Source organism: Salmo trutta, chromosome 21 (genome assembly GCF_901001165.1).
Source record: "Salmo trutta chromosome 21, fSalTru1.1, whole genome shotgun sequence".
In the NCBI taxonomy this organism is placed as follows: Eukaryota; Metazoa; Chordata; class Actinopteri; order Salmoniformes; family Salmonidae; genus Salmo; species Salmo trutta.
Genome location: NC_042977.1, coordinates 43,927,857 through 43,940,325, shown reverse-complemented (window position 1 = coordinate 43,940,325; position 12,469 = coordinate 43,927,857). Strand labels below are relative to the sequence as shown.

Here is a 12,469-nt window from a genome sequence, read left to right as displayed (position 1 = left end):
CCTAGTGAGATATACATGGAGGAGGTTTAATATCCTGACCTAGTGAGATATACATGGTGGAGGTTTAACATCCTGACCTAGTGAGATATACATGGAGGAGGTTTAATACCCTGACCTAGTGAGATATACATGGAGGAGGTTTAATATCCTGACCTAGTGAGATATACATGGTGGAGGTTTAATATCCTGACCTAGTGAGATATACATGGAGGAGGTTTAACATCCTGACCTAGTGAAATATACATGGAGGAGGTTTAATACCCTGACCTAGTGAGATATACATGGAGGTTTAATACCCTGACCTAGTGAGATAACATGGAGGTTTAATATCCTGACCTAGTGAGATATACATGGAGGAGGTTTAATATCCTGACCTAGTGAGATATACATGGAGGAGGTTTAATATCCTGACCTAGTGAGATATACATGGAGGAGGTTTAATACCCTGACCTAGTGAGATATACATGGTGGAGGTTTAATATCCTGACCTAGTGAGATATACATGGAGGAGGTTTAATATCCTGACCTAGTGAGATATACATGGAGGAGGTTTAATACCCTGACCTAGTGAGATATACATGGAGGTTTAATATCCTGACCTAGTGAGATATACATGGAGGAGGTTTAATATCCTGACCTAGTGAGATATACATGGAGGAGGTTTAATATTCTGACCTAGTGAGATAACATGGAGGTTTAATATCCTGACCTAGTGAGATATACATGGAGGAGGTTTAATATCCTGACCTAGTGAGATATACATGGAGGAGGTTTAATACCCTGACCTAGTGAGATATACATGGAGGAGGTTTAATATCCTGACCTAGTGAGATATACATGGAGGAGGTTTAATATCCTGACCTAGTGAGATATACATGGAGGAGGTTTAATACCCTGACCTAGTGAGATATACATGGAGGAGGTTTAATACCCTGACCTAGTGAGATATACATGGAGGAGGTTTAATACCCTGACCTAGTGAGATATACATGGAGGAGGTTTAATATCCTGACCTAGTGAGATATACATGGAGGAGGTTTAATATCCTGACCTAGTGAGATATACATGGAGGAGGTTTAATACCCTGACCTAGTGAGATATACATGGAGGAGGTTTAATATCCTGACCTAGTGAGATATACATGGAGGAGGTTTAATATCCTGACCTAGTGAGATATACATGGTGGAGGTTTAATATCCTGACCTAGTGAGATATACATGGAGGAGGCTCAATCAAGCTAGTGGAGGCTCAATCTTATTTCATTCTCTCTGTCACCAAAAGTTTTTTTTTAAATAAAAAAAATTGATTGGGGACAGAATGCGGTTGGACCATCAAATAATTGGCGTATATAGTGCATTCTGAAAGTATTCAGACCCCTTGACTTTTTCCACATTTTGATACGTTACAGCCTTATTCTAAAACGTATTTAAAAAAAATGGAATGTATAAAAAAATAACTAATGAAATATTACATTTGCATTGGTATTCAGACCCTTAATCAGTACTTTGTTGAAGCACCTTTGGCAGCGATTACAGCCTCGAGTCTTCTTGGGTATGATGGTACAAGCTTGGAACACCTGTATTTAGGGAGTTTCTCACATTCATCTCAGCAGATCCTCTCAAGCTCTGTCAGGTTGGATGAGCGGAGTTGCTGCACAGCTATTTTCAGGTCTCTCCAGAGATGTTAAATTAGGTTCAAGTCTGGCTGGGCCACTCAAGGACATTCAGAGTCCCAAAGCCTCGCCTGTGTTGTCTTGGCTGTGTGCTTAGGGTCATTGTCCTGTTGGAAGGTGAACCTTCGCCCCAGTCTGAGGTCCTGAGCGCTCTGGAGCAGGTTTTCATCAAGGATCTCTCTGTACTTTGCTCCGTTCATCTTTCCCTCGATCCTGACAAGTCTCCCAGTCCCTGCCGCTGAAAAACATCCCAAAGCATGATAGGTAGGGATGGTGCCAGGGATGGTGCCAGGTTTTCTCCAGACGTGACGTTTGGCATTCAGGCCGAAGAGTTCAATAGTGGTTTCATCAAATCAGAGAATCTTGTTTCTCATGGTCTGAAAGTGCTTTAGGTGCCTTTTGGCAAACTCCAAGCGGGCTGTTATGTGCCTTTTGCTGAGGAGTGGCTTCCGTCTCGCCACTCTACCATAAAGGCCTGATTGGTGGCGTGCTGCAGAGATGGTTGTCCATCTGGAAGGTTCTCCCATCTCCACATAGGAACTCAATTGCTCAGTTTGGCCGGGGCGGACAGCTCTAGGAAGTTTTGGTGGTGCAAACTTCTTCCATTTAAGAATGATGGAGGCCACTGTGTTCTTGGGGACCTTCAAATGGTACCCTATCTAAGATCTGTGCCTCAAAACAATCCTATCTCTGAGCTTCAAGGACAATTCTTTTTTTAATCTTCAATACAGAAATGCTACTAAAAATAATTCACCCATGATTCACCAAATTACATTTTGAAAGAGGAAGTGAAGGACTTTAAGCACATGTTTTTGTTTCAGTCTCCTCCATCTCCACGAACTGAAGCGAAGTATGTGGATTTGTTTTATATTAATAATGTAAAATCAACAGCTGTACAGAAAGACTCACGTGAAGGCCTAAAAGGCCAGCATCCCGGATTCTCCTCTTCACTGTTCACGTTGAGACTGGTGTTTTGTGGGTACTATTTAATGAAGCTGCCAGTTGAGGACTTGTGAGGCGTCTGTTTCTCAAACTAGACACTAATGTACTTGTCCTCTTGCTCAGTTGTGCACCGGGGCCTCCCACTCCTCTTTCTATTCTGGTTAGAGACAGTTTGCGCTGTTTTGTGAAAGGAGTAGTACACAGCGTTGTACGAGATCTTCAGTTTCTTGGCAATTTCTCGCATGGAATAACCTTCATTTCTCAGAACAAGAATAGACTGATGAGTTTCAGAAGAAAGGTCTTTGCTTCTGGCCATTTTGAGCCTGTAATCGAACCCACAAATGCTTATGCTCCAGATACTCAACTAGTCTAAAGAAGGCCAGTATTATTGCTTCTTTAATCAGAACAACAGTTTTCAGCTGTGCTAACATAATTGCAAAAGGGTTTTCTGATCAATTAGCCTTTTAAAATGATCAACTTGGATTAGCAAACACAATGCGCCATTGGAACACAGGAGTGATGGTTGCTGATAATGGGCCTCTGTACGCCTATGTAGATATTCCATTTTAAAAAATCTGCCGTTTCCAGCTACAATAGACATTTACAACATTAACAATGTCTACGCTGTATTTCTGATCAATTTGATGTTATTTTAATGGACAAAAAAAAAGTGTTTTTCTTTCAAAACCAAGGACAATTCTAAGTGACCCCAAACTTTTGAACGGTAGTGTACATGTGATATGAGTAATGTAAGATATGCACACATTATTAAAGTGGCATTATTTAGAGTGGCATTGTTTAAAGTGACTAGTGATCCATTTACTAAAGTGTCCAGTGATTGGGTCTCAATGTAGGCAGCAGCCTCTCTGAGTTAGCCATGGCTGTTTAGCAGTCTGATGGCCTTGAGATAGAAGCTGTGTTTCAGTGTCTCGGTCCCAGCTTTGATGCACCTGTACTGACCTCGCCTTCTGGATGATAGCGGTGTGAACAGGCAGTGGCTCGGGTGGTTGTTGTCCTTGATGATCTTTTTGGCCTTCCTGTGACATCAGGTGGTGTAGGTGTCATGGAGGGCAGGTAGTTTGCCCCTGGTGATGCGTTGTGCAGACCTCACTACCCTCTGGAAAGCCTTCCGGTTATGGGCGGAGCTGTTGCCGTACCAGGATGTGATACAGCCCGACAGGATGCTCTTGATTGTGCATCTGTAAAAGTTTGTCAGGGTTTTGGGTGACAAGCCAAATTTTTTCTGCCTCCTGAGGTTGAAGAGGCGTTGTTGCGCCTTCTTCACCACACTGTCTGTGTGGGTGGAAAATTTCAGTTTGTCCGTGATGTGTACGCCAAGGAACATAAAACGTTCCACTTCTCCACTGCTGTCCCTTCGATGTGGATAGGGGGGTGCTCCCTCTGCTGTTTCCTGAAGTCCACGATCATCTCCTTTGTTTTGTTGACATTGAGTGAGAGGTTGTTTTCCTGACACCGCACTCCGAGTGCCCTCACCTCCTCCCAGTAGGCGGTCTCATTGTTGTTGGTAATCAAGCCCACTACTGTTGTGTTGTCTGCAAACTTGATGATTGAGTTGGAGGTGTGCATGGCCACGCAGTCGTGGGTGAACAGGGAGTACAGGAGGGGGCTGAGCACGAACCCTTGTGGGGCCCCAGTGTTGAGGGTCAGTGAAGTGGAGATGTTGTTTCCCACCTTCACCACCTGGGGGCGGCCCATCAGAAAGTCCAGGACCCAATTGGGCAGGGTTGAGACCCAGGGCCTCCAGCTTGATGATGAGCTTGGAGGGTACTATGGTGTTGAATGCTGAGCTGTAGTCATGCTGATCTGCATTCTTACATAGGTATTCCTCTTGTCCAGATGGGATAGGGCAGTGTGATGGCGATTGCGTCATCTGTGGACCTGTTGGAGCGGTATGCAAACTGAAGTGTTTCTAGAGTGGCCGGTAAGGTGGAGGTGATATGATCCTTGACTAGTCTCTCAAAGCACTTCATGATGACAGAAGTGAGTGCTACGGAGCAGTAGTCATTTAGTTCAGTTATCTTTGCCTTCTTGGGTACAGGAACAATGGTAGCCATCTTGAAGCATGTGGGTACAACAGACTGAGATAGGGAGCGATTGAATATGTCCGTAAACACACCAGCCCGCTGGTCTGTGCATGCTCTGAGGACACGGCTAGGGATGGCATCTGGGCCAGCAGCCTTGCGAGGGTTAACACGTTTAAATGTTTTACTCACGTCAGCCACGGAGAAGGAGAGAGGGGGCGCAGTCCTTGTTAGCGGGACGCGATGGTGGAACTGTGTTATCCTCAAAGCGGGCAAAGAAGGTGTTTAGCTTGTCTGGAAGCGTGACATCAGTGTCCGTGACGTGGCTGGTTTTATTTTTGTTGTCTGTGATTTCCTGTAGACCCTGCCACATATGTCTCGTGTCTGAGCCATTGAATTACGACTCCACCTTGTCCCTGTACTGGCATTTTGCTTGTTTGAGTGCCTTATGGAGGGAATAACTACATTCTTTATATTCAGTCATATTCCCAGACCTCTTTCCATGGTTAAATGCGGTGGATCACGCTTTCAGTTTTGCGCGAATGCCGCCATCCATCCATGGTTTCTGGTTAGTGATTTATTTAGAATTCAAGGCACACTTAACCAGCATGGCTACCACAGCATTGTGCAGCGATACACCATCCCATCTGGTTTGCGCTTAGTGTGACTATCATTTGTTTTTCAACAGGACAATGACCCAACACACCTCCAGGCTGTGTAAAGGCTATTTTGCCAAGAAGGAGAGTGATGGAGTGCTGCATCAGATGACCTGGCCTCCACAATCCCCCAACCTCAACCAAATTGATATGGTTTGGGATGAGTTGGACCTCAGAGTGAAGGAAAAGCAGCCAACGAGTGCTCAGTATATGTGGGAACTCCTTCAAGGTGAAGCTGGTTGAGAGAATGCCAAGAGTGTGCAAAGCTGTCATCAAGGTGGCTACTTTGAAGAATCTCAAATATAAAATATATTTTCATTTGTTTAGCACTTTGTTGGTTACTACATGATTCCATGTGTTATTTTATAGTTTTGATGTCTTCACTATTATTCTACAATGTAGAAAATAGTAAAAATAAAGAAAACCCTTGAATGAGTAGGTGTGTCCAAACTTTTGACTGGTACTGTATACCAAACCTTTTTTGATATATTCAGAGGACCATTATTAGCATGTTTTAACCACTCCTATATAAATGGTAGATTATCAGACACTCAACAAGAAGGTCTGATTTCATTATTACTGAAACAGGATCCATGTGGTAAATATAAAGATCCAGTCCATTAAAAAAATTGGAGGCCTCTTAAACTTCAGCGTTGTGATGCAAAAATTCTAGCAAAATGCATAGCGCATATAATAAAAAAGTATTGTCGGATATTATTATAAGTTTACTATATTACATATTGGATCATAAAAAAATACAACTTTTACATTACCGTGTAGTTTACCAATAAAATGGTCTGACGGTGATGTGGACATACATGTCCCGAAAGAAAGAAATGATCTCACTCCAATAAATTTGTATAGAAAGTTAGCAAAAATAGATAAGATCTTGCTACCTTGGAAAGGAAAAGACCTGTCTATTTTTGGAGAAATCCCCCTGATAAACTCTTCAGTCATATCTCAGTTTAATGTTGTTGTTCATTAGTTTACTCCCATTAGGGGACCGGTGGTAGGGTTAGTTGAAAATGATGAAGGAAAATATACTTTAAAAAGATATGTATGTATGTATGTATGTATGTATGTATACATAAAAAAAAAATATATGGGGGATTGAAAATTATGCAGACAATTACATTGATGGAGGCAACAATCTATCTGGAATATTAAAGCTGATCTACCACCTAAGACAAAAATAAAAAGCCTCAGGAAGACTATGTTAGCTACAGAGCTGAAGCCTGATGCCTAAGCATTCATTAGATCTGGGAGCTAAAGGCTCAAGCCAGTCTTCAGGTCTCAGGCAACATTACTCATATCTCTAGCGTAGACAACCAGTAAGACTGTTGGAAGATTCCAGGAATCAGGAAGGAATAAGCAGGAAATCCGGGAATCCTCTAACCGGGATTTATGGAAAACCTGGGAATTTTGTAGAAGTTACTTTCCGAATATTCCGGAATTTTGCCACCCTAATACTCACTGGTCTTCGTTGCGGAACACGCCCCAGGTGACGCTGACTCCGATGCAGAAGGCTGACAGCAGCAGCATGCGGACCTGAGGCCTCTTGTGGCAGTAAGGCAAGTTGTTCTCTGGGATCCTGCATACACACACACCAGGAAGAAGTTGGAAAAAGTTTATACAATTTTTTTTTTTTTTAAACACAACAATAGATGGAGAAGAGTCAACTATTTGCGTTGATTCAATTTGTTTTATTTTTTGGGGCTGATTGTGTAATCCTCTTGTGATTTGTGTTTTTGTTAGGTTGATGGTGGACTACTTCCTGGTGATTATGAACAGATCATTTTTAGGTTGATTGTGGACTACTTCCTGGTGATTATAAACAGATCTTTGTTAGCTTGATTGTGGACTACTTCCTGGTGATTATGAACAGATCTTTGTTAGGTTGATTGTGGACTACTTCCTGGTGATTATGAACAGATCTTTGTTAGCTTGATTGTGGACTACTTCCTGGTGATTATGAACAGATCTTTGTTAGCTTGATTGTGGACTACTTCCTGGTGATTATAAACAGATCTTTGTTAGGTTGATTGTGGACTACTTCCTGGTGATTATGAACAGATCTTTGTTAGCTTGATTGTGGACTACTTCCTGGTGATTATGAACAGATCTTTGTTAGCTTGATTGTGGACTACTTCCTGGTGATTATGAACAGATATTTGTTAGGTTGATGGTAAGTCTCTCACCTGCACTTCCCGAAGGGGAGTCTCCTAACAAAGGGCCAGAGACAGCTGTACAGGCCAACAGACGAGGCCAGGCAGAATATCCCAATGATCATATAAACTACACAGACAGAGAGGATAGAATACAACAATGATCATAGACACTACACAGACAGAGATAAGTGAGTGTAGACCAGCGAGAAAGTCAGAGAGACAAGTTAAAGTGGAGAGACAGGTTAAAGTGGAGAGACAAGTGAAGGCAGAGAGACAAGTGAAGGCAGAGAGACCGGTAAAGGCAGAGAGACCGGTAAAGGCAGAGAGACAGGTAAAGGCAGAGAGACAGGTAAAGGCAGAGAGACAAGTAAAGGCGGAGAGACAGGTGAAGGCAGAGAGACAAGTAAAGGCGGAGAGACAGGTAAAGGCAGAGAGACAAGTAAAGGCAGAGAGACAAGTAAAGGCGGAGAGACAGTTTAAGGTGGAGAGACAGTTTAAGGTGGAGAGATGGGTAAAGAGTGAGAAGCCAATAGGTAGCTACAAGAAGATGCAGAGAAAGGTAAAGAGACAGGTAGTGGGTACAGGTGTATATCCAGGTGGTCATAGACTAGATTAAGAGACAGTTATAGACAGGTAGAGACAGGTGGAGATGGGTACAGGTGTATATCCAGGTGGTCATAGACTAGATTAAGAGACAGTTATAGACAGGTAGTGACAGGTGGAGATGGGTACAGGTGTATATCCAGGTGGTCATAGACTAGATTAAGAGACAGTTATAGACAGGTAGTGACAGGTAGAGATGGGTACAGGTGTATATCCAGGTGGTCATAGACTAGATTAAGAGACAGTTATAGACAGGTAGAGACAGGTGGAGATGGGTACAGGTGTATATCCAGGTGGTCATAGACTAGATTAAGAGACAGTTATAGACAGGTAGTGACAGGTGGAGATGGGTACAGGTGTATATCCAGGTGGTCATAGACTAGATTAAGAGACAGTTATAGACAGGTAGTGACAGGTAGAGATGGGTACAGGTGTATATCCAGGTGGTCATAGACTAGATTAAGAGACAGGTAGAGACAGGTAGAGATGGGTACAGGTGTATATACAGGTGGTCATAGACTAAATTAAGAGACAGGTAGAGACAGGTAGAAATGGATACAGGTGTATATCCAGGCGGTCATAGACTAGATTAAGAGACAGTTAGTGACAGATAGAGATGGGTACAGGTGTATATCCAGGTGGTCATAGACTAGATTAAGAGACAGTTATAGACAGGTAGAGATGGATACAGGTGTATATCCAGGTGGTCATAGACTAGATTAAGAGACAGGTAGAGACAGGTAGAGACAGGTAGTGACAGGTAGTGACAGGTAGTGACAGGTAGCGATGGGTACAGGTGTATATACCGGTGGTCATAGACTAGATTAAGAGACAGGTATAGACAGGTATAGACAGGTAGAGATGGATACAGGTGTATATCCAGGTGGTCATAGACTAGATTAAGAGACAAGTAGAGACAGGTAGAGACAGGTAGTGACAGGTAGTGACAGGTAGCGATGGGTACAGGTGTATATACCGGTGGTCATAGACTAGATTAAGAGACAGGTATAGACAGGTATAGACAGGTAGAGATGGGTACAGATGTATATACAGGTGGTCATAGACTAGATTAAGAGACAGGTAGAGACAGGTAGTGACAGGTAGAGATGGGTACAGGTGTATATACAGGTGGTCATAAACTAGATTAAGAGACAGGTATAGACAGGTAGAAACAGGTATATATCCAGGTCGTACCCAGGTGGTCGTAGAAGAAGTAGAGCAGCACCAGCATGGAGCAGCACATGACAACAAACACAGAGATCATGATGGGCGTCACGTCCACAGTCTCCTCGTCCTGCTTCTCCACGCTGTCATCACGCTTGTGCTTCAGGTAACGCCTGCAGACAGTGGGACACCACATGGACACGTGAGGGAGGAGGGACGCCCCTGGGGACTATCGTCAGTAACAGACCCCTCCCCATCCTGAGTAGAGGTCGACCGATTAATCGGAATGGCTGATTAATTAGGGCTGATTTCAAGGTTTCATAACAATCGGCAATCGGTATTTTTGGACACCGATTTGCCTATTTCTTAAAAAATTTAAAAAATGTACACCTTTATTTAACTAGGCACGTCAGTTAAGAACACATTCTTATTTTCAATGATGGCCTAGGAACGGTGGGTTAACTGCCTTGTTCAGGGGAAGAACGACAGATTTTTACCTTGTCAGCTCGGTGATTCAATCTTGCAACCTTACGGTTAACTAGTCCAACACTCTAACCACCTGCTTTACATTGCACTCCACGAGGAGCCTGCCTGTTACGCGAATGCAGTAAGAAGCCAAGGTAAGTTGCTAGCTAGCATTAAACTTATCTTATAAAAAACAATCAATGAATCAATCATAATCACTAGTTAACTACACATGGTTGATGATATTACTAGTTTATCTAGCCTGTCCTGCGTTGCATATAATCGATGCGGTGCGCATTCGCGAAAAAGGACTGTCATTGCTCCAACGTGTACCTAACCATAAACATCAATGTCTTTCTTAAAATCAATACACAAGTATATATTTTTAAACCTGCATATTTAGCTAAAAGAAATCCAGGTTAGCAGGCAATATTAACCAGGTGAAATTGTGTCACTTCTCTTGCGTTCATTGCACGCAGAGTCAGGGTATATGCAACAGTTTGGGCCGCCTGGCTCGTTGCGAACTAATTTGCCAGAATTTTACGTAATTATGACATAACATTGAAGGTTGTGCAATGTAACAAGAATATTTAGACTTAGGGATGCCACCCGTTAGACAAAATATGGAACGGTTCCGTATTTCACTGAAAGAAAAAACGTTTTGTTTTCGAGATGATAGTTTCCGGATTCGACCATATTAATGACCTAAGGCTCATATTTCTGTCTGTTTATTATATTATAATTAAGTCTATGATTTGATAGAGCAGTCTGACTGAGTGGTGGTAGGCACCAGCAGGCTCGTAAGCATTCATTCAAACAGCACTTTTGTGCGTTTTGCCAGCAGTTCTTCGCAATGCTTCAAGCATTACGCTGTTTATGACTTCAAGCCTGTCAACTCCCAAGATTAGGCTGGTGTAACCGATGTGAAATGGCTAGCTAGTTAGCGGGGTGCGCGCTAATAGCGTTTCAAACGTCACTCGCTCTGAGACTTGGAGTAGTTGTTCCCCTTGCTCTGCATGGGTAACGCTGCTTCGAGGGTGGCTGTTGTCGATGTGTTCCTGGTTCAAGCCCAGGGAGGAGCGGGACGGAAGCTTTTCTGTTACACTGCCAATACTAAAGTGCCTATAAGAACATCCAATAGTCAAAGGTATATGAAATACAAATCGTATAGAGAGAAATAGTCCTATAATTCCTATAATAACTACAACCTAAAATTTCTTACCTGGGAATATTGAAGACTCATGTTAAAAGGAACCACCAGCTTTCATATGCTCTCATGTTCTGAGCAAGGCACTTAAACGTTAGCTTTCTTACATGGCACATATTGCACTTTTACTTTCTTCTCCAACACTTTGTTTTTGCATTATTTAAACCAAATAGAACATGTTTCATTATTTATTTGAGGCTAAATTGATTTTATTGATGTATTATATTAAGTTAAAATAAGTGTTCATTCAGTGTTGTTGTAATTGTCATTATTACAAATAAATAAATTATATATATAAAAAACGTCCGATTAATCGGCATCGGCTTTTTTGGGTCCTCCAATAATCGGTATCGGCGTTGAAAAATCATAATCAGTCGACCTCTAATCCTGAGGCAACTGGTCTTCACCCTTCATCCTAAAGCTAGAGCCCCCTCCAGGTAGAAGATCTAAGATCAGCTGTAATACCCTCCCCAAATCCTGGAGAGGCTTTAACTGTAGGATGAACGGTGAAGACAAGTTGCTTCAGGATGTAGAGAGGTCTGTTACTGACAGTGGGAGGGTAAGGGGGGGTGGGGGGGTGGTTGATGCACGGACCGGTTTGGATTTTTTTATTGACCTAGTATAACGGTATTTCAATGTTTGGTTTGTTAAATGTGTTACGCTTCTCCGCCGTGTTTAATAATGTCAGTTTTTATGGTTTACTCCATTCGCTATGTGTCATCGCTCTCCATTCGCTATGTGTCATCGCTCTCCATTCGCTATGTGTCATCGCTCTCCATTCGCTATGTGTCATCGCTCTCCATTCGCTATGTGTCATCGCTCTCCATTCGCTATGTGTCATCGCTCTCCATTCGCTATGTGTCATCGCTCTCCATTCGCTATGTGTCATCGCTCTCCCTCTCTCTTCCACTCACACCAATCCCCCCCCGTCACTCAAAGAGAGCAGTTTCTGCACTACAACAGTCCTTTATACCTCAGTAGCTAGGTTTCCATCCAATTGGCGACAGATTTTGTGGCGAATATTCTAATATCTGCATATTTTCCCACCCGTGGTGTTTCTCCACCAAACAGACTTGTCGTGGATAAAAATCAGTGTGTGATGACGTAGTGTAGTTATTCTCAAACTGTGGGGTGCGAGGGGTTGGCAGGCGGGGCGCGGGGGCTGATGAGGCACTACCCAATTTACTCTTGAAAGTTGTAATAGTAGACGGCACAAGGTGCAATTGTTTTTTTGTTTTTTTCATTGGGTAGTGCATCCTTAGTTCCTCTTGTCATGTCAGTCATTGTAGACCTTAGAGAGATATTTATAACTTGTCAGAAAGGTCCAGATCAACTAGACCATGTCAGCTAACGTTTTTTAGCCCATACATATTGTTGTAATTTCTTTGTCACTCAAATATCACATATTAGACATGGCAAAATGTGTAGAATTGCTGGAAATAAGCTTTAAAACTTGCAAAATGTTCTCTCCACCAACAATAGGGGTGTGAACAGTTTAAGTAATGAACAGTGCTTGTGCCCATAGAAATCGACATGGCGCGCGATGCTGG

General features: G+C 42.7%; 1 protein-coding gene across 2 annotated transcripts in view; it reads right to left on the bottom strand.

Annotated features, from left to right (window-relative positions):
• The window catches only part of LOC115157524 (signal peptide peptidase-like 2B), a 35,462-nt gene that overhangs the window by 14,402 nt on the left and 8,591 nt on the right, over nt 1-12,469 (bottom strand). For both annotated transcript variants that reach the window (XR_003868469.1, XM_029705858.1), the window contains exons 6-8: nt 9,278-9,420; nt 7,511-7,607; nt 6,787-6,903 (exon numbers count right to left, since the gene is read on the bottom strand). Coding sequence is in view for 1 of the 2 variants with exons in the window: in XM_029705858.1 (XP_029561718.1) it covers nt 6,787-6,903; nt 7,511-7,607; nt 9,278-9,420 (357 nt within the window). In the remaining variant the exon portion in view is untranslated. The remainder of the gene's footprint in view (nt 1-6,786; nt 6,904-7,510; nt 7,608-9,277; nt 9,421-12,469) is intronic.